The 23,177-nt window shown below is 34.4% G+C and overlaps 2 protein-coding genes and 2 long non-coding RNA genes across 7 annotated transcripts; 3 read left to right on the top strand and 1 right to left on the bottom strand.

The window, feature by feature from the left end:
* The first annotated feature begins 4,001 nt into the window (after nt 1-4,001).
* Nucleotides 4,002-6,697, top strand: LOC147509795 (uncharacterized). 2 transcript variants are annotated; one of them, XR_015216640.1, is made up of 4 exons: nt 4,009-4,095; nt 4,173-4,320; nt 4,589-5,112; nt 5,839-6,697. It is a non-coding gene; the product is annotated as an uncharacterized LOC147509795 (long non-coding RNA). The 2 variants fall into 2 exon arrangements; XR_015216639.1 differs by having other exon boundaries at nt 4,002-4,320.
* Nucleotides 6,698-7,687: 990 nt separating this feature from the next.
* On the top strand, nt 7,688-12,705 carry LOC147509794 (uncharacterized). The gene is made up of 3 exons (XM_086599252.1): nt 7,688-7,750; nt 10,684-11,048; nt 11,968-12,705. Exons 2-3 carry the CDS (start codon nt 10,686-10,688, stop codon nt 12,601-12,603), a joined length of 999 nt encoding a protein of 332 aa, XP_086455378.1. The 5' UTR covers nt 7,688-7,750; nt 10,684-10,685; the 3' UTR covers nt 12,604-12,705.
* Nucleotides 12,706-14,026: 1,321 nt separating this feature from the next.
* Nucleotides 14,027-18,096, top strand: LOC147509793 (uncharacterized). 3 transcript variants are annotated; one of them, XM_086602009.1, is made up of 4 exons: nt 14,027-14,147; nt 14,822-15,110; nt 15,233-15,349; nt 15,438-18,096. In XM_086602009.1, the coding sequence occupies exons 2-4, from the start codon at nt 14,841-14,843 to the stop codon at nt 17,655-17,657; spliced, it is 2,607 nt and encodes an 868-aa protein (XP_086458135.1). In that variant the 5' UTR covers nt 14,027-14,147; nt 14,822-14,840; the 3' UTR covers nt 17,658-18,096. The 3 variants fall into 3 exon arrangements, with proteins under 3 accessions (XP_086458135.1, XP_086458137.1, XP_086458136.1); XM_086602011.1 differs by having other exon boundaries at nt 14,036-14,115; XM_086602010.1 differs by lacking the exon at nt 14,027-14,147 and having other exon boundaries at nt 14,531-15,110.
* Nucleotides 18,097-18,766: 670 nt separating this feature from the next.
* LOC147509792 (uncharacterized) lies at nt 18,767-21,777 on the bottom strand. Its single transcript, XR_015216638.1, has 4 exons — nt 21,594-21,777; nt 20,592-20,624; nt 19,919-20,178; nt 18,767-19,272 (listed from the first exon to the last, which is right to left on the bottom strand). It is a non-coding gene; the product is annotated as an uncharacterized LOC147509792 (long non-coding RNA).
* Between the last annotated feature and the right edge of the window lie 1,400 nt (nt 21,778-23,177).

The following is a 23,177-nucleotide window of genomic DNA, read 5'->3' as shown; positions in this document are numbered from 1 at the left end:
CACGTGATAAGCAAGACGAATTTCTTACTGGTAATTTTAACATTTTTTTTTCAAAGTATATTAGTTCGTTTATTGGTAAAATTTCATAGGCTTACCAATAAAGTTTATCTTATTCAGATGTCATTGGTTTCTATAACAACATCAGTGAATTGCAAAAAAATGTTCACACAAGAATGGGACAATCCGATAAAAAATCAATCTACATTGATAATGAGAGGTATGCTTTTTCTTATTAATGATACTTTACTATTTAATAAACCAACTAATCACCAATGGTATATTTTTAACTCTATATCCTTATTTGTTGTTAGAATCGAATGCTTGGAAATTACTTTCTGGGGAGATCGGATTAAACAAATACCACAAGTCCTAACAAAAAATGGCCCAAGAGATATTATAACTGTGACTTCAACAACAAATGTCATTGTTCTCGTGTACATCTATCTAAATATGTACATTCAATAAATTTGAGTGATATGTGCTAATGTACAAAGTTATTGCTTAAGGTAAATATGTACTCCAAGCAACACCGCGACAAAGGTGTATATAAACCCGAAACGATGATGCTCATACTTTAAAAAATAGCTAACAATTACTTATTTCACAGAAAAATCATGTACATACTTTTAAAGTTTATGACATATCTCTCATGTAAAATGCAGTTCAAACAATCCACGGGCGAGTTGCCAATTTCTAGAAAAAGGCCATCTACCTATGCAACAGAGGCAATTCAAGTGAAAAATTTAGAAGAAATTGACACATTGCTACTTGAAAGTACTTCATCGATGGTAACTTCCCCCGCCCTTTATCCAAGTTCATGTGTAATTATTCTTTTCAATTATTGTTTGACTGTTTAACAAAATTTAAAATTATCAATGTATAGGGGAAAAGGTACAAATTTAAAGCAAAAATATCATATATTGACAACAAATACAATTGGCATTACAATTGTTGTGAATGCCACCGCAGAAGAAAAAGTAGAACTAAAATATCCGTAATGGTGTTGTGACTATTATTCCATTTCAATGAAAGAACCAACAAAAAGGTATTGAAACAAATATTCTTAAATAAATTATAAATATTATCATAGAGACTAAAGTAATTACATTCTATGCAGGTACAAAGTCCGATTTGAAATAGAAGATTCAACATGCAAAAAGTTGATAACAACGTTTGATGATGAGGCCGAATATTTGTTGCAACGTCCTTTGGATGAACTGTTGAAAATTGAGAAACAGGTATTAATTAGCTTTAACTCTTTAAAATTACATTTATTTACAAAAAATCTCGCACGATGACATTAAAATATTCTATGCAGGAAAATGGCTTCGACTTGGTTTCTGAAATATTAGAAGAACCAATTGGCAAGGAATATGAATTTGAAGTCAAAATAACAAAGTACAACTGTGAAAATAGAAAAGATAGCTCATTAACCGTCTCAAAAATAGACAAAATTGAAAAGGTAAGTACAAATTTTACTGTTGGTTATATGCATTGTTAAAATTTTACTGTTGCAGTTTATTGCCTAAGCAAGTTGTGGAACTTTAGCTTCCTTTCATACCCCGGTAATAGTCATAGCTAACGTTTCGCTCTACTACTAACCTATCTTAAAAACAGGGCATCAATATCATCAAACAAGATGATGAAGAGCCAAATGCCAAAAAACAATGTGTAGAAATTCAGGTAACATACTCATTCCCTAATACTTGGAAATAAAAATTGAAATAATAACTAATAATAAGATTTAAAATTATTCTTACTACAGGATTGATTGAATTCATAAGGCTTCTCATCAATAGAATCATGACGTAAACGAAGGAGTGCAAGACGACATATGAAAATACACTCTAAGTTATATGTTGAAGTTGCTTTATTTATATATTTTTCTTATTTAAAGGGATATTATACATACATTAAACTCATTATTTGCTCATTGTCTTCCACTTAATTGAAAGTTCTTTACTATCTAATAGTCGTATTGCTGCAGGTTTGCTTATTTAAACATCTTTCAAAATTTATATGTCAGGCTTAGAAATATCTATTTGATTAGTTTAAAGGGGATAGTGTGCTTACAGTCTTTAGTTTATCCATGTCAAGACGCAGGAGTAGGTACTATGGTACTTTTGTGATAGGGAGATTTCACTAATGTTTGGCGAGTCTATAGAATTCCACCTGAACTAGAAATATCTATGCAGGAGCATGTTTCAGTTGCATATCCCGTGGTGTTTTAGAAACACAATCGGCCCGAATAGATCTTTATAAATTCTAACAATGTGATGCAATGTCCAATTTTACATGTTTGAAATGGTATTTTTTTTCAACCACATTACCGGGTGGTGGTTGAAAAGAAACTTTAGTTTTCAATCCTCCAGAAACATATACCACGGGACAGGGTAGTGTACATAATAACCTGCTCATATAATGATCCTTATCTTAAAATACCACGTGTGCACCGATCTTTTCGCATACTAGTTTTATATAACTAGTAGAGATAGAATGGGCTTGGATGCTTATTCGAGTTTTAGGCTATTGGCGCGAATGAATTGACCCGTGGGGTTCAGGTTGGGCCCAATTCACGATATATTAGGCAGAAGACCAGCCAATTAAATTGTAGTCCCTCCTTTTATTTTCCTGCCAGATGTCCAGTGGTTTCTTTGGCCAATGCTTTGTTCATTTTGCAATTGGAACAGGTTGCAACACGTGGTGTAGGTGTTGCCCACTTTAGATAGGACACGGTAACACGCTAAGTGGATATTTTGTTAAAATTGCATAATTCTGATGGGACAAGCATGTTACATCGGCCCAAACAGTTCTTTTTCGAAATAATTTGCAGAGACTATTTTCGGGTGAAAATAACCTGAAAAACCACGAAAATAATTTACGCCGACAAAATATCCCAGATTTAAAATTACTAGAGACTGGTCCCAGTCAAAATCACTGTCGAAGACAATCCTTTTTCGTAATCACTTACAATAATAAATTTGGGGTGAAAATAACCTAAAAAACTAATTTTTTGGGTGTTCGGATAAAAATAATCTATAAAGACAAATAGTTCGGATTTGAAATTAATGTTTTTGATTTTACCATTTTATGTCGTTGTGCTATTGTGGTATGAACAATCACCCAAATAAATGAACATATCTCATACATTATATTGTGGTATGAACAGTAATTGTTCATACTCCAAATAAATATAGACAATGAATTTTCATATTCTAATAGGTGTTGTTACTGTTTATGTCGGTTCGGTTTTGTAGGTTTCACTCAACACCGGATTGGTTTCGGTTTTCAAATTTTTGGGAAACCAACAAGTAAGAAACCTAGTAGGAACTGAACCATGAACACCCTTAGGTTTTGTTCAACAAACACGTCGGATCTAAGTCCATAATATTGGATACACTAGGAATCACACCGTTTGATTTTACCAATAATAATTAGGTGAAAGATTTTTTTTGAACAATGCGTATCACTTCTTATCTTATCATGATGAAGTGATGAACTATGTTTACTTTTTTGTCAAAAACGTGGTACAATAATGGTTTTGATAATATAGAAAAGGGTTTTTATCAATTTTATGAACCAAATACAATGAACAAAGATAATGTTTTTAGATTTTAAAGAAATAGTATGTGCACTGTGACAAAATAATGATATCATCATTTTTTCTTTCAATAAATGAAAATTCTATTGATTCTCAAATAGTATAGAAAGTGAGCTTGATGCACTCTGTTTGCCAGGACCCTACTAGGTAGTCCTACCTTTTTGTTTGCCTATCATTTGCCGTAACCCATGGGGTTTTGGTGACGGACCCAATAAAAAAAAATTAGAAAAATATGGGGCCGATGAACAATAATTTTTACGTACGTCACAGGAGTATTTTCGTCATTGTGCATCTAAACAGAAGGGGTAGTTTCATCATTTTGCACATAATAGAAAATTCTATGCCTTTCTCGGTTTTTCCACTTTCTCTCTTCGTCTCCATTTTTTCTCTCTCTGCTCAAGCTTCTAACTCTCCTCCCCATCTCTATCTCTATCAAATTAATATGCTTAACAAGTGGAAGTTTCGTTAAGTGGGTTATGTATAACAGCTATTTGGTAAATTTGATTATGGGAGCTTTAATGAATTTGATTTCGGAAAGAAACTCTCCAACTCAGTAATTTTTTTTTTCCAGTTTATCAATCAAGTGTGCTTCAATTGGGTGGGAAGCTAAATTGGATAGTTTACTAAATGAATGGCCAGTGTCAGCATATTGGTATTGTGGTTGTAGAGAACGATTGCTTGGTAATTTTGATAGTGGAAACTTGGTGAGTTTAATTGCGGTAAGAAATTCTCCAACTTAGAGATTCTTTTTTCGTTAATTTCCTTCATTTACTTTCTTGGATCCCTATCATTTAGTTTAAGCTGTTATCACCCCATTCACTAACAGTTGGCATTACTGTTCGGATTGGATAATTCAAGGGGTTGTTTTTAGTCATTTATTTAATCGGTTAATTATAATTGTTTAATCCTTTTTTATAAGTTATTAGATTTGTTTGAATACAATTTTAGAGATGTTTATGTTTACTACTCGGATTGGTTGCATTCAAGGGCGTTCAACATGGACAACTCTTCCCAACAAGGGTCTAATGTAGTTACAACAATGCAATTCATTATCGCCGAGAACGACAAAACATGAACGTCTACAGAATGAGATAGAAGGCAACGTATGATATTATTGATGAACAACGGTCCCTTGAACGCGAATGAAAGTGTGCTTATTATTAGCATCGAAAGAACACTGTAGCTTATGGCGAGGACTAGTTCAAGTATGATACAGAGCATTCACCGAGTATAGGCCCTGATAAAGATAGTATCTCTACAGTATAGGCCCTGATAAAGATAGTATATCTACAGTTCTCGAGCATTCCTCTCCCCATGTGTGCAAGTTCTTCTTTGTCTCCCGGCTTTCAGTCTATGAATGGATGATAATGGGTTTATGCAGCAACAATTGCCATTTACTTCGTTTCTTATGGGGAATGAGAGATTAGATCTTAAAGGAAATGTTCATTTAATTGGATAAAATAGTGGTAGTTTTTTTGGGATATAATCCTCCAACGAATGAGTCTGGTCAGGTACTGTTTCCAACACTTTCTATTTTGCATTATATTTGATATTATGTTTATTTCTATTTTGCAATTGATATCCCCTAATCACTTATTGGTTTATTCCTAATTGCAATTGAAAAGTTTAACCAAATTACTATATAATAACGTTGTTTCCTCAAATGTGTCTTCAAGATCTGTAATAATTGATTAATCTATTTGAGCAGCTAATGGAGTCTTCTTGACTAGGCTAGTTTTCAGTTCAACGCTAAAATGGGAACAATTAGCTTTCGATACACCTTTGGTTGTGTTTATAACAACTTATGGTAATGTCATTTTTCAAGAAAGATGGAATTTTTATGAATAAAAAATAAAAAATAAAAAATACCAGTAAGAACGTGATTTAAAGTGATGTCGGTAGAATTAAGAGCATGTTGAACTTGAGTATTAATCCAATTAATATCACCATAAGCAGAAATAGTAGAAATTTTACCACAATAATTCATCCTATTTAAAGATGATCTTATATTTTGTGCTATTGTATGTGAATCATATCCTTTTGGTACTTGACAATTCTCTATGTCCCACCATATTGATATCTTCGCTTCTACATATTGCTTCTCTGCTCTTCCCTCTTCTCTTTCATGGGTAGACTTGAATTACCAAATCTCATATTACTAAATATCTATTTTTACATGCCAATCTTAATGTTTACATAGGTTTGATGCCTATGTACTGAATCCTATGTATATGCAGGTACTTGTTGTTTTATAAATCTTTCCAACTTAATAGACATTGTGAATAAGTCCGATAATGTGACAACCACTCTTAATAGACATCGCATACACCCTATGGATCAATTTTTGTTCCTGAGGTGAGTATCTTTTAAGTTCATACCCTCTGTCTTAGTCGATTTCTTGTTTTTTCTCACTTTTTTTTTTTACTGACATCACTCCATTCACTAACAAAATTTGTTATAGGATGACCAACCAACTTGGTTAATAAGAGGGAATTTCCATAAATGTTAATAGATACAGAAAATCCCCTTAAGATGTTGCTAGGGCAAGAGTTACTCTGTTACGTTGCAATCTAAGTCTAATGTCCATTACCTCTGGTGAACTTTCTGCTTTAGTGTGCTGATTCCAACATATCGCATCACAGAACTATATGAAGATATAAGCTAAAAGAACTGATTACTTAAGACCTTTTTGATATTCTGCCACCTAAGGTTATGTTCCTAATAAAATAGATTAGCGATATATAAATATATGTTGGTAGATTCTGTTGTATATTATGTGGTATAGCTTATTTGACTATCTAGAAGATGGATAAAAATCTAGATAAGCTGATCAAAGTGTAAGAATTGGAATGTGGATCACAGGGACTGTTGAATGCTCACGTATGTTTCTAATGTCTTTTGACTCTTTTCTACTCCCCTTAAGATTGCAACTAATATGGTAACTTAGGTTGATTGTTTGCTCTATTTTCTATAGACTACAAATTATTTGAACATATAGAACTTAATTGAAGTAGCAGCCCAAATAGTGGCTGACACAATTAAGGGGAAGACAATATATAAGATCCGCAAAAAATTCAATATAAAAAATGATTTCACTTTAGAGGAGTTTGAAGAAGTTCTGAAAAAAAACCTTGGGCCTTTGAATGATGGCCTAGATGGCTTTTGGATGGTGGCTTGAGGCGTTAGAAGTTGATGTGTAACATCACACATATCTTTAATGGTATTGTTTGTAGTTTTCTATGTTAGGTGGTGCATATATGATTTGTTGTTGATGGTAGAAGGACGCTTAGCAGGTGTTAACTGGGCTCAATCTGTTATTTTTTTAACATGTTGTGCTCCTATTCTGTAAGCACCTCTAACACCTCTTCAAACAATGAAAATACTATCTTATTTAAGAGTTAACTAAATTAGCGAGACAATTTTTTATCTTCATGCTCATATTTCTTTCTTGCTCATTTGTCAGTTAAATGTTTACATCTTTCTTGCTCAAATCTTCTTGCGCGGAGTTTATTATAGTTTTTATTGCTGGGGATTTAATCTTAATATATGTATTGTTAAAACGTGCATCACTCGTGCATGATGCTAGTAATAAGAAGAAAAGTCTGGAACAAATGCTAATGTACAATGATGTTTTCAAGTATATAAATTTGTGTTCCTTCTTTTTTTACCATTTATGCAACTTTAATATCTTGAACAACCTTAATATTCTGGTCAGCTGCATTTTATTATTTATAACCACCATTGTAGGGGAATTCATTTTTGTTGCAATTTTGCTAACACTTAGTTTGTTTATGGCCTAATTGGCACACAACACGTGTAAAGTGAACAAAACAAAAACTAAGAGTGCGTTTGTTCTGAAGGAAAGACTATGGAAAGGAAAGGAAAATAGGTGTGGTCCACCTTTTCCATAGTTTATTGGCTGTTTGTTTGTCCCATGGAAAGGAATAGGTCATTCCATATGGAAACAAAACTAGTGAAACGGAAATGGTTTTGTGTCCGTGCCCTACCCCTAAAAAAATTGCGGAGCGGAAAAAAAAAAAAAAAAGTCGAACCACTTCAAAAAAAAAAAAAAGGGCGATAGCTCAAGCCACCACACCCTTCTTCTTCTCTTCTCATCTTACACCACTCAAACTTCATACTCTATCTCAGGTACTTTCTTCCTCTCTTGTCTTTCTCTTTGTGGGATAAGCATATTTTTTAAATATACAATTTTTTTTTCTTATTATTAGTAATTAATTAACTTGATAGGACCAACATACTATAATTCCTTAATAAGTTAAATGCATCGCAGCTGTTACACAATAGAGTGCCCATTAATCTAGTAGTGAAACAAAAGCAAGTTTGCTTAGCATCAGGATTCCTTATATGCAAATCCATGTTTCAATATGTGGTTTTATGGCGTACTCTCTTGTAGAATGGCTTATATCTTTTCAATTGTCCCGGCGAAGATCATGCAACATATCGATGCTCTAGGAAAAAGAAGAAGATCAGAATACAATAGATTGACTTCTTACCGAAACACAAAAGTCAAATAAATTCAGCTAAAAGCCTAAAACCACTTAATTAAACAAGGTTGTGCCAAATGGCTACTTTAGAACTATCCCCTACTAATAGTCTCACAACTGCATATGCTTAAACGCTCAAATGTCATTAACTTGATGTCCCTATATTAAAATACTTCATACTAAAATCCCAATATTAATATACAAAGGAGCTTAGTTAGAGTATAACATACAAAGCGATCATTTACTTGATCATAGACAACATAAACAAGTGACCTATTGGTTTGTAGAGTTTGACAATAATTTTAATAACATCAAGTTTAAACTTAGGGGCCTAGACAAATGAATACTTCGAAGTTTTAATGATCATGTTATAGGGACGATGGTATTATGCTGTAGGGAATATGTAGTTGACAAAGTTGAAAGTTATAATATGTATAATAGTAAAGTACTGCGCAATTGAATGGATCCAAAGCAAAAAAGTATTGGTCACCTAAGACAAATGTGGATTGTTGCTTTCTCTGTCTTGTCTTTAAAAGTTAGAACTAGTGGCTCTTCGAGGATAACTGAGATGGAAATAAATGGGAAGTGATGTTATCAAGGAGATCCTGAAGTTTGCTTGTATTCAAAAAGAGTTTGACCATAAAAGTGCTATATTTATACATAGTTTAGTTTTGAGCAGTAGTGCATGGACTTTTCCTCTGATTAAAAAACACCTCAAATCCAGTGGTGTACGAGGAAGGTGGTTCGTGCATATAATTACAAAAGTTATACCTGGACAGAAAACGACATTCCTATTGTTAAAGACATGTGGAAAATTGCTATAGGGGCATTAATTGTGGAGATTTAGAAGACAATGAATAAATGCATCTTTGAGGAGAAAACAGAGGTTGATTTACAGTGTATAGATTTACTCTAAACATACAAGATCGGATATTGCAGACATTTTCATGTTAGTTAATATTATATATGTTGTTCTTAATATTTATCTGTTAATTAATTGTACTAATATTAACTCTTTGATAATATTATATGTTTATCTATTAATTAATTGTAACTCTGTTGATCAATAATGGCTGTCTTAGGAATATGGATGACTACAAAATAGTTGCAGTCTTTTGTGTAATTGCTGCATATTTTGTAATGTCACATATGCTTGAGAACATGCCTATTGATAGGGTGCATATTTTGTAATGTCACAGAGGTTGTATTCAGAAGATGATAATAATTGTCATAAAATGCTCCGGTTGAATAGAGTATGTTTTAATACCTTATGTGAACGACTTCAAGAAAGAGGTTTGACTGCTAGTAGGTGGGTTTCTGTGAAAGAACAAGTGGCAATGTTTCTTTACATTTATGAAAGAACAAGTGGCAATGTTCCTGTTTCTTGGACTATGATAAGGTCACAAGAAACTATCCACCGACATTTTCATAGAGTTTTGCAATCTGTATTGAGGCTTGGTAGGGAATACATAAGACAGGCACGTCAAACGAACTCCCCAGTAACAGGAAGTAATATGAAGCCTTGGGCCATGAGATATTTTAAGATAAACCGAGTAAAATACTTACTCTTAAACCTAGCTAGCATTTGCCTTAAAGGTATAAAGTTAGTCGTAATTATATTTTTTTTTATTCCCTCGTTTTATAGGATTGTGTTGGTGCAATTGATGGTACTTTCATACCGGCAATGGTACCTATAGCAGACCAACCACGGTATCGCAATCGGAAGGGGAATTTAGCACATAACGTTCTAATGGTTTGTACATTTGATATGAAAATATCATATGTATTGGCCGGATGGGAGGGTTCTGCTCATGATAGTCGGATATTGAGAGCTGCTCTAAACCATCTAAGGGAGAGCTTGTTTGTTCCACACGTAAATATTACTTAGCTGATGCGGTTACCCACTTGCCCCGCTTCTTAGTTCCGTGCAGGGCAACAAGGTATCATTTATCTGAAATTGAAGAAATGGCAGCACGGAACGAGAAAGAGTTATTTAACTTTAGACATTCTTCACTGCGTAATGTAATCGAGCGTACTTTTGGACTTCTGAAAAAATGGTTCGCTTATTTGAGGGCAACTCCTTTTTACAATGTGGATATACAAGTTGATTTAATCATAGCTTGTTGTATACTACATAATTTCATATGAGAGGTTGATCCTGTCGATGTTGGTGGATGGCCGGATGAACTGGATGTGGAGGAACCTAGAGATATGGGTAGCCAAGCTCAGGATTATAGTGCACTGAGGCCAACTAATGAGTGGAAGTTGTTCAGGACCAACCTAACTGAGAGCATGTGGAATGAGCGTCATATGTTTCAAACACAAAAAGAGTGATCTACTACTTTTATGTTTTTTAGTTATTTATATGTTGTATTTGTTTTTGGGTGGGAAGAATATGTACTTGCATCTGACATTTATGCAAAGTGTGAATTGCAAATGCTATGGTTTGATTATATGTTGTTGATTAAAACGATGAAATCTAAATTTTATGGATCTTTTCAATTCCTATGTACTATATTTTTTAATAATTTATATTGTGGAAATAGATGTATTATGATCATATAATAATTTTAATAGGGATGACAACACAAGCAACACCTCAAACACCACAAGCACCAGTACGCGATCAGAAAGGGAGACTAGTTTGGACTCAATCTATGGATGATGTCATGTTAGAAGTTTTCTTAGAACATCTTGCGAAGGGTTTAAGGGGAACCGGTGGATGGAAGAAAGAAATCACATTCTTTGCTGTCATTGAGGCAATGAGAGATCAGTTGGGTTTTGCTATCGATATTGAACACGTTGAAAACCGAATCAAGACAAAGAGGGTTGCGGTTAAATCATTCAAAGATTTGAGATCTTTTTCTCATAGTGGTTTTGGTTGGAATCCGGATACAATGATGATAGAAAGTGATGCTTCAGTATGGGCAGATGCAATTAAGGTAAGAATGTTTATGCGAACAAGTTTTGTTAGTTATTGTAGTATAGTGAGTACTTTAATTATTTGATTCTTTGATAACATAGTTATTAGTGCCCAAGCTAAGATTTTATGTTCCTTTAATTTTGTGACAAATAATATATTGTGTAACCAGTTTTTGTTGGTTTAATTTCTGGTGTTGGTTAAGAAGATTCTTGAAAAATTGTGCTTGAGGATTTGGTCTCGGGGCTTGAATAAGATTTTTAGATCTGTGAGTCTGCTTTCCAATACAATTGGATTCATCTTGTTTCGATATTTGCACAATAAGTTACGACTGTTTTAGTACATAATGGTCAGCCTGGATTTTTCTGACGAAGTTCTGTGTTTGGTGGCGTTCTGTGCATTTTCTGTTGGGAACCTCATTTCATGGCCTGAAAGTTAGCTGTAGACAATCTAGTGTAGTTTCATACCCAATTTATCTTGTACTAATCCGAGTTATACAAATAAAGTTATGACAGTTTTAGTGCAAATAGGTTAACCAGGAATTTTCTGACGAAGTTCTGTGTTTGGTGGTGTTCTGTGCATTTTCTGTTGGGAACCTCCTTTCATGGCATGAGAGTTAGTTGTAGAAAATCTAGTGTAGTTTCATACCCAATTTACCTTGTACTAATCCGAGTTATAAAAATAAAGTTATGACAGTTTTAGTGCAGATAGGTCAACCAGGATTTTTTTGACGAAGTTCTGTGTTTGGTGGCGTTCTGTGCATTTTCTGTTGGGAACCTCCTTTCATGACCTGAAAGTTAGTTGTAACCAATTTAGTATAGTTTCATACCCAATTTACCTTGTACTAATCCGAGTTATACAAATAAAGTTATGACAGTTTTAGTGCAGATTGGTTCAATATTTTTTTCTTGAAATCCAACAAATATTTTTTTATGTCGCAGGCAAACCCGAAAAGGAGGACCTATAAAGGTAAGCAAATACCTAGGTTGTTGGAGTGGGTTGAAGTTCTTGGAGACAATATTGCTTGTGGTAACATACAAAAAACTGGTCTTATAGTGGATGAGGACGCTACAGTGGCAAGTGAGATGGACATGTCATCACAGGTTCAGTATTCAAATACTTTGCTTAGGGAAGGCATGCATATCCATGTGGATAACTTCCCACCAACTAATAATGAGGGTGGAGGCTCCCACACTGCTACTTCCCAACCATCAAGTCAGTCTGCCCGTCCAAACAAATTGCCTCAGAAGAAGCGCAAGAGCATGGAAGGTGGAGGCAATGATGTTATAGAAGGCATGAGGCTTGTTATGCAGAATGTGGCAGATTCTTTGCGTGTGAGGAGTGAAATTGAGCGTGAGAGGATTGCAGTTGAGGCTAGTAAGAACAATGCTCTAGCCTTCACTTGGGACCAAATTTGTTTAGCCATTGATGAAATTGATGTGTTGGATGAGGAACAAAAGATTGCAGCTATGGAGTTGTTTTCACAAAATGGTGCTGAAAACCTAAAAATGTTTTTTCTCAAGATGAATACCAACAAGCGTGCTAGTTGGTTATTGAAGAAGCTTGGTGATAATTGAGTGGATGGGTTCTCAAGTCTTTTGTTGTTATTTTAGATACACTTTGGATTTGCTTTCATGTGTTCTTTTTCTTTTTATGATGGAGTGTTAAAGTCTTTTGTAGTATTTCAGATCCATTAACTATTTTGGATGTTTTCAAGATTATTGTAGTATTTTATTATTGTTTTAGTGAATGCAACAATAGTTTATGTGTTTGAGGGAGTTCTCTATTATTATTGTTAGACAATATTATATATGAGTTTGCAGGTGTCATACAAGTGTTCATACTCCTAAAACAGGGTAGTTTTTGTCTTTTTTTTTTGGTTCTATATGCTAAATTCATTTTAATTTACAAATTTCATGTATATATTTGCAAAATGAAAAAGGTCATGCCATTTGTTTTTTATTTTATTTTTCCGAGAGCAATGAGTTTTGGAGAAAAATGATAAGTAGTTTGGAGAAAAATGATAAATAATATTGATGAAGTATTCATGTTTCCAACTTTCTTTTCCTTTCCACAGCTTTTGCATAACAAACATGAATATTCCTTTCCTCAATTTTACTTTCCTTTCCACAGTTTACCAATTTCAAACTCTTTCCATTCCATTCCATTCCATTCCTTTCCAAAGTGGACCAGTTTCTTTATTTCCTTTCCTTTCCATTAGTAAAATTTTAACAAACACACCCTAAGTAGAAACATGAACTATTCTCAGTTAGCAATTTTTTCTATTTTGCCCTCTCCTCCCACCTTAACTCCACAACCAACCAGTCCACCACCGAACTGATAACCACAAATAATATCAAATTCCAAACACAAAATCTAAATATCAATCAACATACACAATGAGATTCTAAGAAATTGAACTTTCTTTTATCAAGTATCATATTGAACACTCAAAATTTTTCGATTAAATTTATGGAAATTTGGGAGTGGTATGTTTTTTCTTAGAAGCAAAAAGAGCCGGCGGGAATAAAAATGAAAAACAGAAAAAGAGGTGATGGTGGATTGCAAGACTGGTGGTAAGTGGTAGGAGACAGTAGTAGCAATGGAGGTAGAAAGCAAAGGCAAAATGGAGAGTCTTTTCATTCAAAACAATACCGGTTTTTTCACTTTTTTAGGGTTGTTGGGTGTACACGTGTCACGTTTTGGTTGGGCTGAAATAAAACTAAACATATGTTTGGAGCAAATATGAGCCCATTGTAGGGTGTAGGGTATGGTCGTATGGAGTCCATATCAAGATTCCAAAAGGAGCCAGTTAAATCTTCTAATTAGCCGTGACCAGAACCAAAGAAGCTAATCCTCCACTAAGCCCACGTTCTCTAACTAACTGACCATGTTGGGCCTCCACTTTAAAAAAAAAAAAATCTCTCGAAATTCCGAAACCGACTTGAAATTAAAACGTATAAAAAAAACGATAAAATATACAAATAGGCATATCCCAAAAACAGTTACAGAAAAGAAAAAGAAAAAAAAAAGAAGTTACCGCGCGTATCGCTTTTAGATCATCGCCAGACTTTTACGGGGGCAATCCGGTCAACATCATTCCTTTTTTTATTTTATCAAAGTAGTATTCATTCCCTATTCTCTCTGTCTCTCTAAATTTATATTAACTGATTGCCATGTCATGTTTCTGTAACCGTTTTTTTAAGGGTTTTATACCTTTTGTTGGTTTTTATTTTATGAATCTGTTTTTACTTTGTATTGAAATCATGACTTGTTTTGGATGGTGTGTTGTTTATTTTTATTATTATTATTCTCTGTGCGGTTACGTTTGCTATTTCTGAAATGTTAAACCACTGGAAATTCGACCTGCTACTTGAAAATTATTATTTAGTTATGACGTTATAAATTTTGGTAAGCAAACAAGCCCTAAAAACCAGTTGGGATTAGGCATGGGATCTTTATCCAACATTCTTTGACACCAGAGTAGTCGTCTTTGTCTGGCTTAAGCGATGCAGGGATTCAAGAGGTTTTGAACCCCTTTAGGTGCGGGTCACTATTATGGTAGCTAGAGCTGTAGCAATTAAACTAGAAGGGAATCTTGATAGTATAACTCTGGGGGGTATGAGGCTAACTGGATAAACCTAATACTATGTTCTGTGGTTTTATATTTTAATAATCTGCTACGATTAGTAGTTTGGAGACTTTTGTCTATAATTGTGGTATTTTCATTCTTAGTGATGCATTTAGTGTTCTTAGTTTGCTTTAGTTGTCACTATAATCGTTGTGTTTTTTTAGATTATTCCGAAGGAAATCAATGAAGTTTGATGGGGATCAAGAAAGCAGTTTTGTTGGTGCAATTTTTATGGCCTCTCGGAGTACAAAAAGGGAATGTTTGAAGCGGAACCTTTTTGGCCTTCCGCCTTCTCAACATAACTTTGTGAAAAAGGTTAAATCTGGGATGGTATTATTTCTTTTTGAATATGAGGAAAGAAAACTATTTGGAGTGTTTCAGGCATCTTCAGATGGTGATATGAATATTGTTCCACATGCATTTCTCTCATCAGGGAAGCAATTTCCTTCTCAGGTTTAGTTCTGTGTATTGATCCTGTTTTTGTCTCAGTTTTCTTCAGAAAGTAATCTTGCTTTATTTTTTTTAATTCCGGATTAAAAATTTACTTATCTCTTTTCTCGTGTGCTTTTGGTCAGGTTCGTTTCAAGACAATTTGGTATTGTGAACCACTATCTGAACGTGATTTTTGTGGTGCTATAAGAGATAATTACTACACAGCTAACAAGTTCAACATAGGTCTTTCCAGATACCAGGTTTGAACACCTAGTATGTTTATATTGCACGACGTGGAGTGGTGGTAGCTAAATATCATTGCTTTCTATATTTGTTTTTAATGTGTAGGTTTCTGATCTACTATGGCTGTTTGACTCAAGGAGGATGAAAGTTCAGAAATCAAAGAGTTTAGTGTCCAGAGATATAGTCGAAAATCGATTTGTGAAAAATTGTGGTAGGAGGGGAGCATTGGTGGACGATAAGCACATACTCGGTGATAGTGGTAAAAATAGACTTGCAATGGACGATGAGCCAATCAACTTGGCCAAATACCCTGGTTTATGTAGGTCTAACCCAAATGTGTCTGTTCTGTCTGATAAGCAATTTCTAGAACAGGGCAACTCTATTTTTGGAGGTCAACGTGGGTTATCTTCTATAGAATGTTCCTCAATGAAACAGCGATCACCAAATTTACTCTTTTGTGCACCTCTTAGAGATGGTGCTGTTGAGCAGGTTAACGATCTTTACTCCACTTCTTTCAGATCCAAGACTGGTTTCTCGGCTGTAGACTCTTCTGTTGGCATAGCTGACAAGAATTCGCCACAGGCACTTGCTTCTTATCCTAAAAATTCAGCTGATGGTCTCTTTCCATTCTCTAGAAGCAAAGTTGTTCCTTTCCTTGTAGAGACAGAAAACTCAAACCTTCCTCCCATGAGATCTGGTAGTCTGAGTATCCCTGATAGCTTTGGAGATTACATACCACTGGATTCTATAAACAACTTTGAGTGCACAAGTCCCAGCATTTTATTCCCAGAGACTCTCTCTTCTAGGTGCAAGAGTGTAGATCCTACTAATCTTCAAGTTTGCAGGGGTTTAACCTTTCCTGAGCCCTCTTTAACTTCTTTTCCTCCCTCAAGGCATTTGAGTTTTGGGAGGAAGGACATGGGCCCATCCTTCAGTAGAGGTGAGGATCCCTCCACCCCTGATGTTTGCCGTCCTGAAAGATTGCGACATGAAGAACCTTTGTACACGAATTGTGAACCATCCTGTACTATTTTTCCGAATAAGTTCCATTTGCAGGTGGGGTTTGATCCCTTAGATTCCCAAAGTACTGATTCCCAAGGAGAGCTGGAGCAGGATAAACCCACCAGCCCTTACCCCGGTCTGCGTTCTGATATTCCGGACAAGAGGCCCAGTGTATTCTCCCGTCTGAATGTCAAAAAAGTAGCTTCTGTACCAGATGACGATGAAATAAGTATTAGTAAGCATGTTGATTTGTCAGTGAACCAAATCATGGATACATTGTACACTTATGAAAAGATCTGGGGAAAATCAACAAAAAAATCTCAATGTCGCGTCATGAAGAATTATGTTGATTATAGTTCCAATGCTGAGGATACACATAATGTGTGCAAGGATTCTTCTCTTCCTAGTGAAGAGAAGCAATGTAACTTGGAAACAGTTGAAGAAATTCCAATAAACTTTAGACGTCGGAGTAAAATTAGGAAGGTTCAAAGTGAGGCGGGAGGATGTTCAGAAGAAAGTGAAGGCTTGCCTGCTGCTGCTTCTCACAAGAGGAGAAAACTAATTCGGCCATCATTTGCTAGTGGGGGGACTGATGACAAAGGGGCTGTTGGTGAAAACTGTGGCAATGGGTCATCCGAAGAAATGTACAAAGGAAAAGTAGGCAGAACTGGTGAAGTAGTGGTTGGCAGTGATGGCGGTCAAGGCAATGGAATAGTTTTCTCTGGAAATTGTAGAATGCAGATTGTGGGCCAGCCTGTTTCTTTTGAGCATAATAGTGGCCGAAAAGGAAGGGTCTTGGGCAGCGACGACCTCAAACTGAAAGTGGAGGCGGCAATACAAGAGCTTAATGGTCTTAAAGATCACTCCCCCAGCAGAAATGTTCTAACTCAAGAGACCTGCGGCAATGGGTCAACCCAAAAAACCTTCGTAAGTGAAATAGGTGGAAGTGGTGAAGCATTGGCTGGCGGTGATGGAGATGAAGACAATGAAATAGATTTATCTGAAAATTTGGCTATGCAGATTGTTAGTCAGCCTGTTTCTTTTGAGCAAAACAGTGGCAAAAAGGGAAGAGTGTTGGGCAGCGAAGACCTCAAACTGAAGGTGAAGGTGGCTATCCAAGAGCTTAATGGCCTTAAAGATCAGTCCCTCAATCAAAAAGATACAAGTAACCATGTCCCAGTTTGTTGTGAGGATGAAAACGCAAAGCCTCAAAATGTTGTACTTTGTTCCGAGGATTATAAGAGAGATGTTGTAGAGCACTCAGGTAGTAGGACATTTGAAGAAGAATTTGTTGATGCATCTTTAAATGTGAAGTTACTATAAAGATGGAAACCTCATCTCTAGAATCCAGTAACAGTTTGGCCATTTCTTCTATTAGAAACATTAATATGGAAATTATGCAAAAGGACGCATCTGAAATTGTAAATGGCGGGACTGCTGATGGTGGTCTTCTAGACCTGAACTCAAGTGTTGGGAATTGTTGCTCTATCTGAAACCATGTCGTGCCTAGTGAATTTTTTTGCTGAAGGGGTTGTGAAGTAGTGGAAAATTTAGCTGAAGAGGCGGTGCAGTAGTGCACTAATTTTGAAGATTCTGTTGCACCAAATAAAACATGATTTGACAGCTCGCATTTTCTTCTAACTTGCAAGTCTAATATAGGTGCAGTGGTTGCTCTGGTACGACCGGTGTAATTTTTTTTATAAGCTTTTGAAGGTGTTGGATGCTTAAATGTATAAGAGGCCAAGGGCCATTTTTGTTTTCATATCCTTGCAACTAAATTTGTCTTTTTCTTAGTTTCAAGTCTCCTAATTTTCTTTTTATAGGAAATGAGGAAATAAATTTGAATTAATGATGATTTTGGCTAAAGAAAATTGCATACCGTGTAAGGATTTGAATCTTCCATTTCTTTTGTTTTTAAGAAAATATATTTCTTTATTTTTTTTATAGAGAAATATTTAATCATATATCCACTTTACTTATTTTGTTGTGTGTGCGTTTTTTTTTCAATATGAAAAACTGCGGTTCATTAAAATCCTACATTATGAGGTGCTTGTTTGTGGCATTAATCTTGGTCATGTGCTTCTGCTTAGCTGATTTGATAGCGTAATTACCTTTGAAAATAATTATGAGCCACACGCCACCCATGAAACCTCAAGTACTAACATTCTATGAATGTGCAGTGAAATTAGCAAAATAGTTGCACTGCTAAAGAAAAGAAAAGCTTGAGAAGATGAGATCTCGAGACTACCCTTCAATTTTTTTAGTCAGGCACTATTTGGAAAAGTGATAGTGTATTTGTCTCGCTATTTAACCTCAGCTACAAATTAAGTACATTTACAAAAACAAAACCCAAATAGACTGGACAAAGTAAAAGCCACCCAAATTCAATATGCAAAACTTCAAAAGGGTTCATCAATGGTTACATGAAATAATCAAATGTGATTTGAAGCTCGTAAAAAACAATGATGTCAGCAAGACATTGTCTTTGTAGTTTAGTTGCAGTAACCTGTATTCTTGTGATAATAATCAGAGAATGGACTACTCACAAATACACAACTAATCAGTACAAAACGGGGATCCACAAAGCATTCTAGTGGAGTTCAATGTCTTTCTCCAGGTGAATAAATAAATAGACCAATACGACAAACAATGTAAGAAAATAAGAAATAGACGCCGAAAAATGGAAATCGAAAATGATTGGAATCATCAATAATTCAGTATGTATGACGGATCAAATTTCACCAGTCTGACGTTTTGCAACGGTCTGCATCTTCACTTGATGTTTCAACTGTCCATAAAAGCTTGTGGTTGCTTGACGTCAACCATTTCCCAGCTTCATGTTCTTTAGCTCACCCTTAACTAGCCTGCATGTCCATAATGCTTGTCGCTTGCACGTCTGTTGGCTTCAAGCCTTCAAATAATCTTCAATAGCAGCATCCTTCAAGTATAAGATGTTTGGACCAAGTTTTTTTAGAACATTATACTAACATAAAATATTATTTATATATGTTTTTAGAATTTGATTTGGTATATATATTATTTATAGCAACATTATACTAACATAAAATATTATTTATATATATATATATATATATATATATATATATATATATATATATTTTGTAATGAGAATTTAATGCATTGCAATTGCAACGGTGAACCAAACTGGATATTAGACATTGAATGTTTTCATAGCACGAACAATTTACCATTGAACTTGACTTTTAAAGGTAACTAAAAGGGTCAATGAGATGAAGCTCCATGGATATGCCAAAACTTATGCAGTACATAAAAGTTAATCAAGGTATAAACATATCGATAGTGATGAAATTGATTTTCCGTACCTATGGACAAATGATAAAGGCATAGACAAATAGAAAGGGAAAAATAGTCCCATGAATAAGCAAGGCATGGTGTTCATGGACATCACAACATGAGCCATATCTATGAATACACAGGTACACTAAGATAAAAGTGTGGAGAAAACTAAAAGAAACCCAAATAAGCAATATTGTTTATCAAAGCAAGAAACAAATCAACTCAAACCCAAAGTGAAGTGGATATAAAATTCAAAATAGACCAACCTTAGATAATGATATATTTGGAAGACGGACCGCCGCGCCTTTTGCAGGGAGCAAATCAGATGGTTTGTTTAAATTTAAAAAAATCTGATTTATTTGCCTCTGTTATGGTATCGATACGCCCAGTCACAACTTCCACCATATAGCATGTCCAACTCCTAACTCTATTTCCATCACTCGTTAACTCCTCTGACAACACTGTCACACATCTACGTTGAGTGCAATCCATAAAGATTTGCGATGTATCAATCCTTAAGTGGATTCTGTAATTATTCAACAAATATTAGAAATGAACTATTGATGGTAGAAAATAGATAAATTACAAAGCAGTAAAACTTCAAATAACTATTCAAATATAACAATTCAAATTTATGTGAGTTACATTGTTTTCCTAAAGCACCTTTTTCAATTACAACAATCATTTGATTTTCACAAATCACTTAATGAGTCGTTCAAATATATAAATAGAAAGTTATGGACTGAGATCAACATTTTAAAGACTACCAAAAAAGAAGTGTCCTAAACAAAGCTAGAAGAAGCAGTAGTTATGCCAGATTTAATTTGAACTCATAAACCCATATGACCCTGGAAAGAAATGAACTAATTCTAAGGTAACATTAAGGAGATAAACTAATTACAAATTCTTGAAAAGCCTTATGAGTAAGTAAATACACACCTGAATTTGATTTATGGTTGCCAAGCCCGCTTTCTTCAAATCAGTATACAAATTAGTAGAACAAATTAATAAAATCTCACACAGAGAGTATAAAGAGTGCTTACAAAATTCATAAAGGTGCATATTCAGGAAGATGCATGAGAGGGAAAAACTAAAAAAAAAAATGAAAAAAATGAAAAATGAAAAATAAAAAAAGAGTGACGGAAACACTGGCAAAGTAATACATAAGAGAGTGGGGCAACCTAATTAAAAACCATTTCATTTTTTTGGACTATTTAAATTTCTTTTGGAGAGTTATGCGAGAGACGACTTGACTCTTTCTAAGCAGTATGGGTTTCAAAACATAATTCATTCAGTTCATTTTAAAAATATTTAATTAAATTGGCATATATTCATTACACAAAATGTGACGAAACAACTAAAACTTAAAAAACCAATTAAGACTAAATGTGTGTTAAAGGCTTAAAGCATGTGTCATTATTTAGTGAAAAACATAATCCATAACTTTATAAGTCTACTACAATATGAAACGAAACTTAAGTGCCAATATATATCATTTCTCCAAAGCCCCTTCAACATCCAATGCTAAGCTAACTATTAATGGATGTAAACACTCAAGTATTGAGATCATTTGAAGCTTCCCCAGTATGATCTTATAATTAAGCTACTCGGTGAACACAAAAAAAAAGAGTAACTTTATGTATCGATATAATTGTCCATACACCTCGACATCAAAAGGTGGTTATATGCCTCTGGTTCGCATATTAGGTGGGGCAAAAATGAATTAGAAATTAGACTTTTCAAAAAAGTAGAATGCTAACTTTTGATTTTGAGTTATCAAATCACGTAATCAACTAAGTTGTCAAATATTAAAAATATTCTAAAACCTGACAGGACAAAAATGAAAAAAAAAATCAAACAGATAAATATAGAAAAGTATGAAAGCTCACAATGACAATAAATTCTACTATGAAGGTGGGAATCGAACGCAAGACGTTTCACCTTATCTAGAGTTCATATCTTCGGAAAAAGAACCTTTGCGCTAGAAAAAAGTCCTGCAAAAGATAATTGCAGAAGGAGAAGAAAAGTCAGTATAGAAATGAAAAATGAAAGTCTTGAACGAATGTGAAAATACCCAAATCTGTCTTCACATCATGTTCCCCATAAAATGATTATAAACATAATCTATTTTCGGTTTCTTCCAAAACATCACTATATATACAGACCAAAAAGCAATGAATAGAGTTGACAAATTGCTTTAGTAATTCAGTCATGTATTTACAATTGAATGACTTCCTTTATGTAACTCCATTCCTTGGTTTTTATCTCTTTTACTCTTATAAACTTTTTCACTTAAACATTGATTTACCATTGAGCAAAAAATTAAAATTCAAAAACGACCACACAAAAACGGATTGACAAACTCAAACTCAACATAGAATGCTTAGATCAGTTACATAGAACCCCCATAGCTCATTTATGCATTCTCTTCGACCTTTATGCAAACAACTATTTGACAGTTCACTAAACACCAAATCCAACCATTTATAGTTATGCATTACCCAACCCAAAGTAACAAAAGTTGAAGCAACAAAAAATATTTGAAGAACCAATCATAGAAACACATTCAAATGTAGTGTTCACATTTTTAGCTATGTACTGTGTCAAAGCCTCAAAGGTGCTATGTAACAAATAAAGTTTAAAATTTGGACGAAATGAAACAAAAGCAGAACAATTAAACCATAAGAATCAATTATTGAATTTAGGGAAAAAAAATTCTCGAGTTGTACCTTCTGAAGACCCTTCCTGACATCGTTACATCTTATCTTTGGAGAGAGAGTGCGTGGCGAGGTGAGAATTTATAGTGGTACAATTAAGAGGCACATTGAAGAGACTCCATGAGAGAGGCGTTTAATTGGTGGTGCTTGGAAGATCGCGGGTCTATTGAGTTTTGGGGTTTATTTTTTTTAATAAAACCCATTTTTAATTTGGAAGACATTCATTTCCCTTGCAATCCTCTTAAGCTTTTAATTAGGCATTAAATGGGCATTGATTTAACCTACCTTGAAGCCCACAATTGAAGCCCGAAGCCCAACTATTGTGATTCCAAATGTAATAATTCATTTAATTTACAAACCATTTTATTCATAGAAACTCTTAATTCATTTACAAAACATTTAATTCATTAAATAAAAATTTTAAGTATCAATGAGAATTAGTCTGGAACGGGTTTTAAAGCTATATCTAATGTACATCTACCCCAATCTAACTCATATCCCCAGACGATCCCGACCTCTCTTTGTCCTGCCATTGTGTTTTATTATAATAGACTAGTTAATGCCCATGCCTTCGGCACGGATTTCATAAAGAGACATCGTCAATAGTGTGTGATATAAAATTGTACATGCATTTATCTAGCTAATAGAAAAATGATCCATTAGAACTATGTATGTGATGCTAGAATTCTTTATTTGTGTGATGTTGGAAAATGAATTATAGCACATCAATCTTTAGAATTCATCTGTTCTGCATGTATTGATGTTTATTGTTTACTAACACAATGACTCCAGAGTTCACATGGTTGGC

Source organism: Coptis chinensis, chromosome 3 (genome assembly GCF_015680905.1).
Source record: "Coptis chinensis isolate HL-2020 chromosome 3, ASM1568090v1, whole genome shotgun sequence".
Taxonomy (NCBI): domain Eukaryota; kingdom Viridiplantae; phylum Streptophyta; class Magnoliopsida; order Ranunculales; family Ranunculaceae; genus Coptis; species Coptis chinensis.
This window is presented reverse-complemented; position numbering and strand designations above follow the sequence as displayed.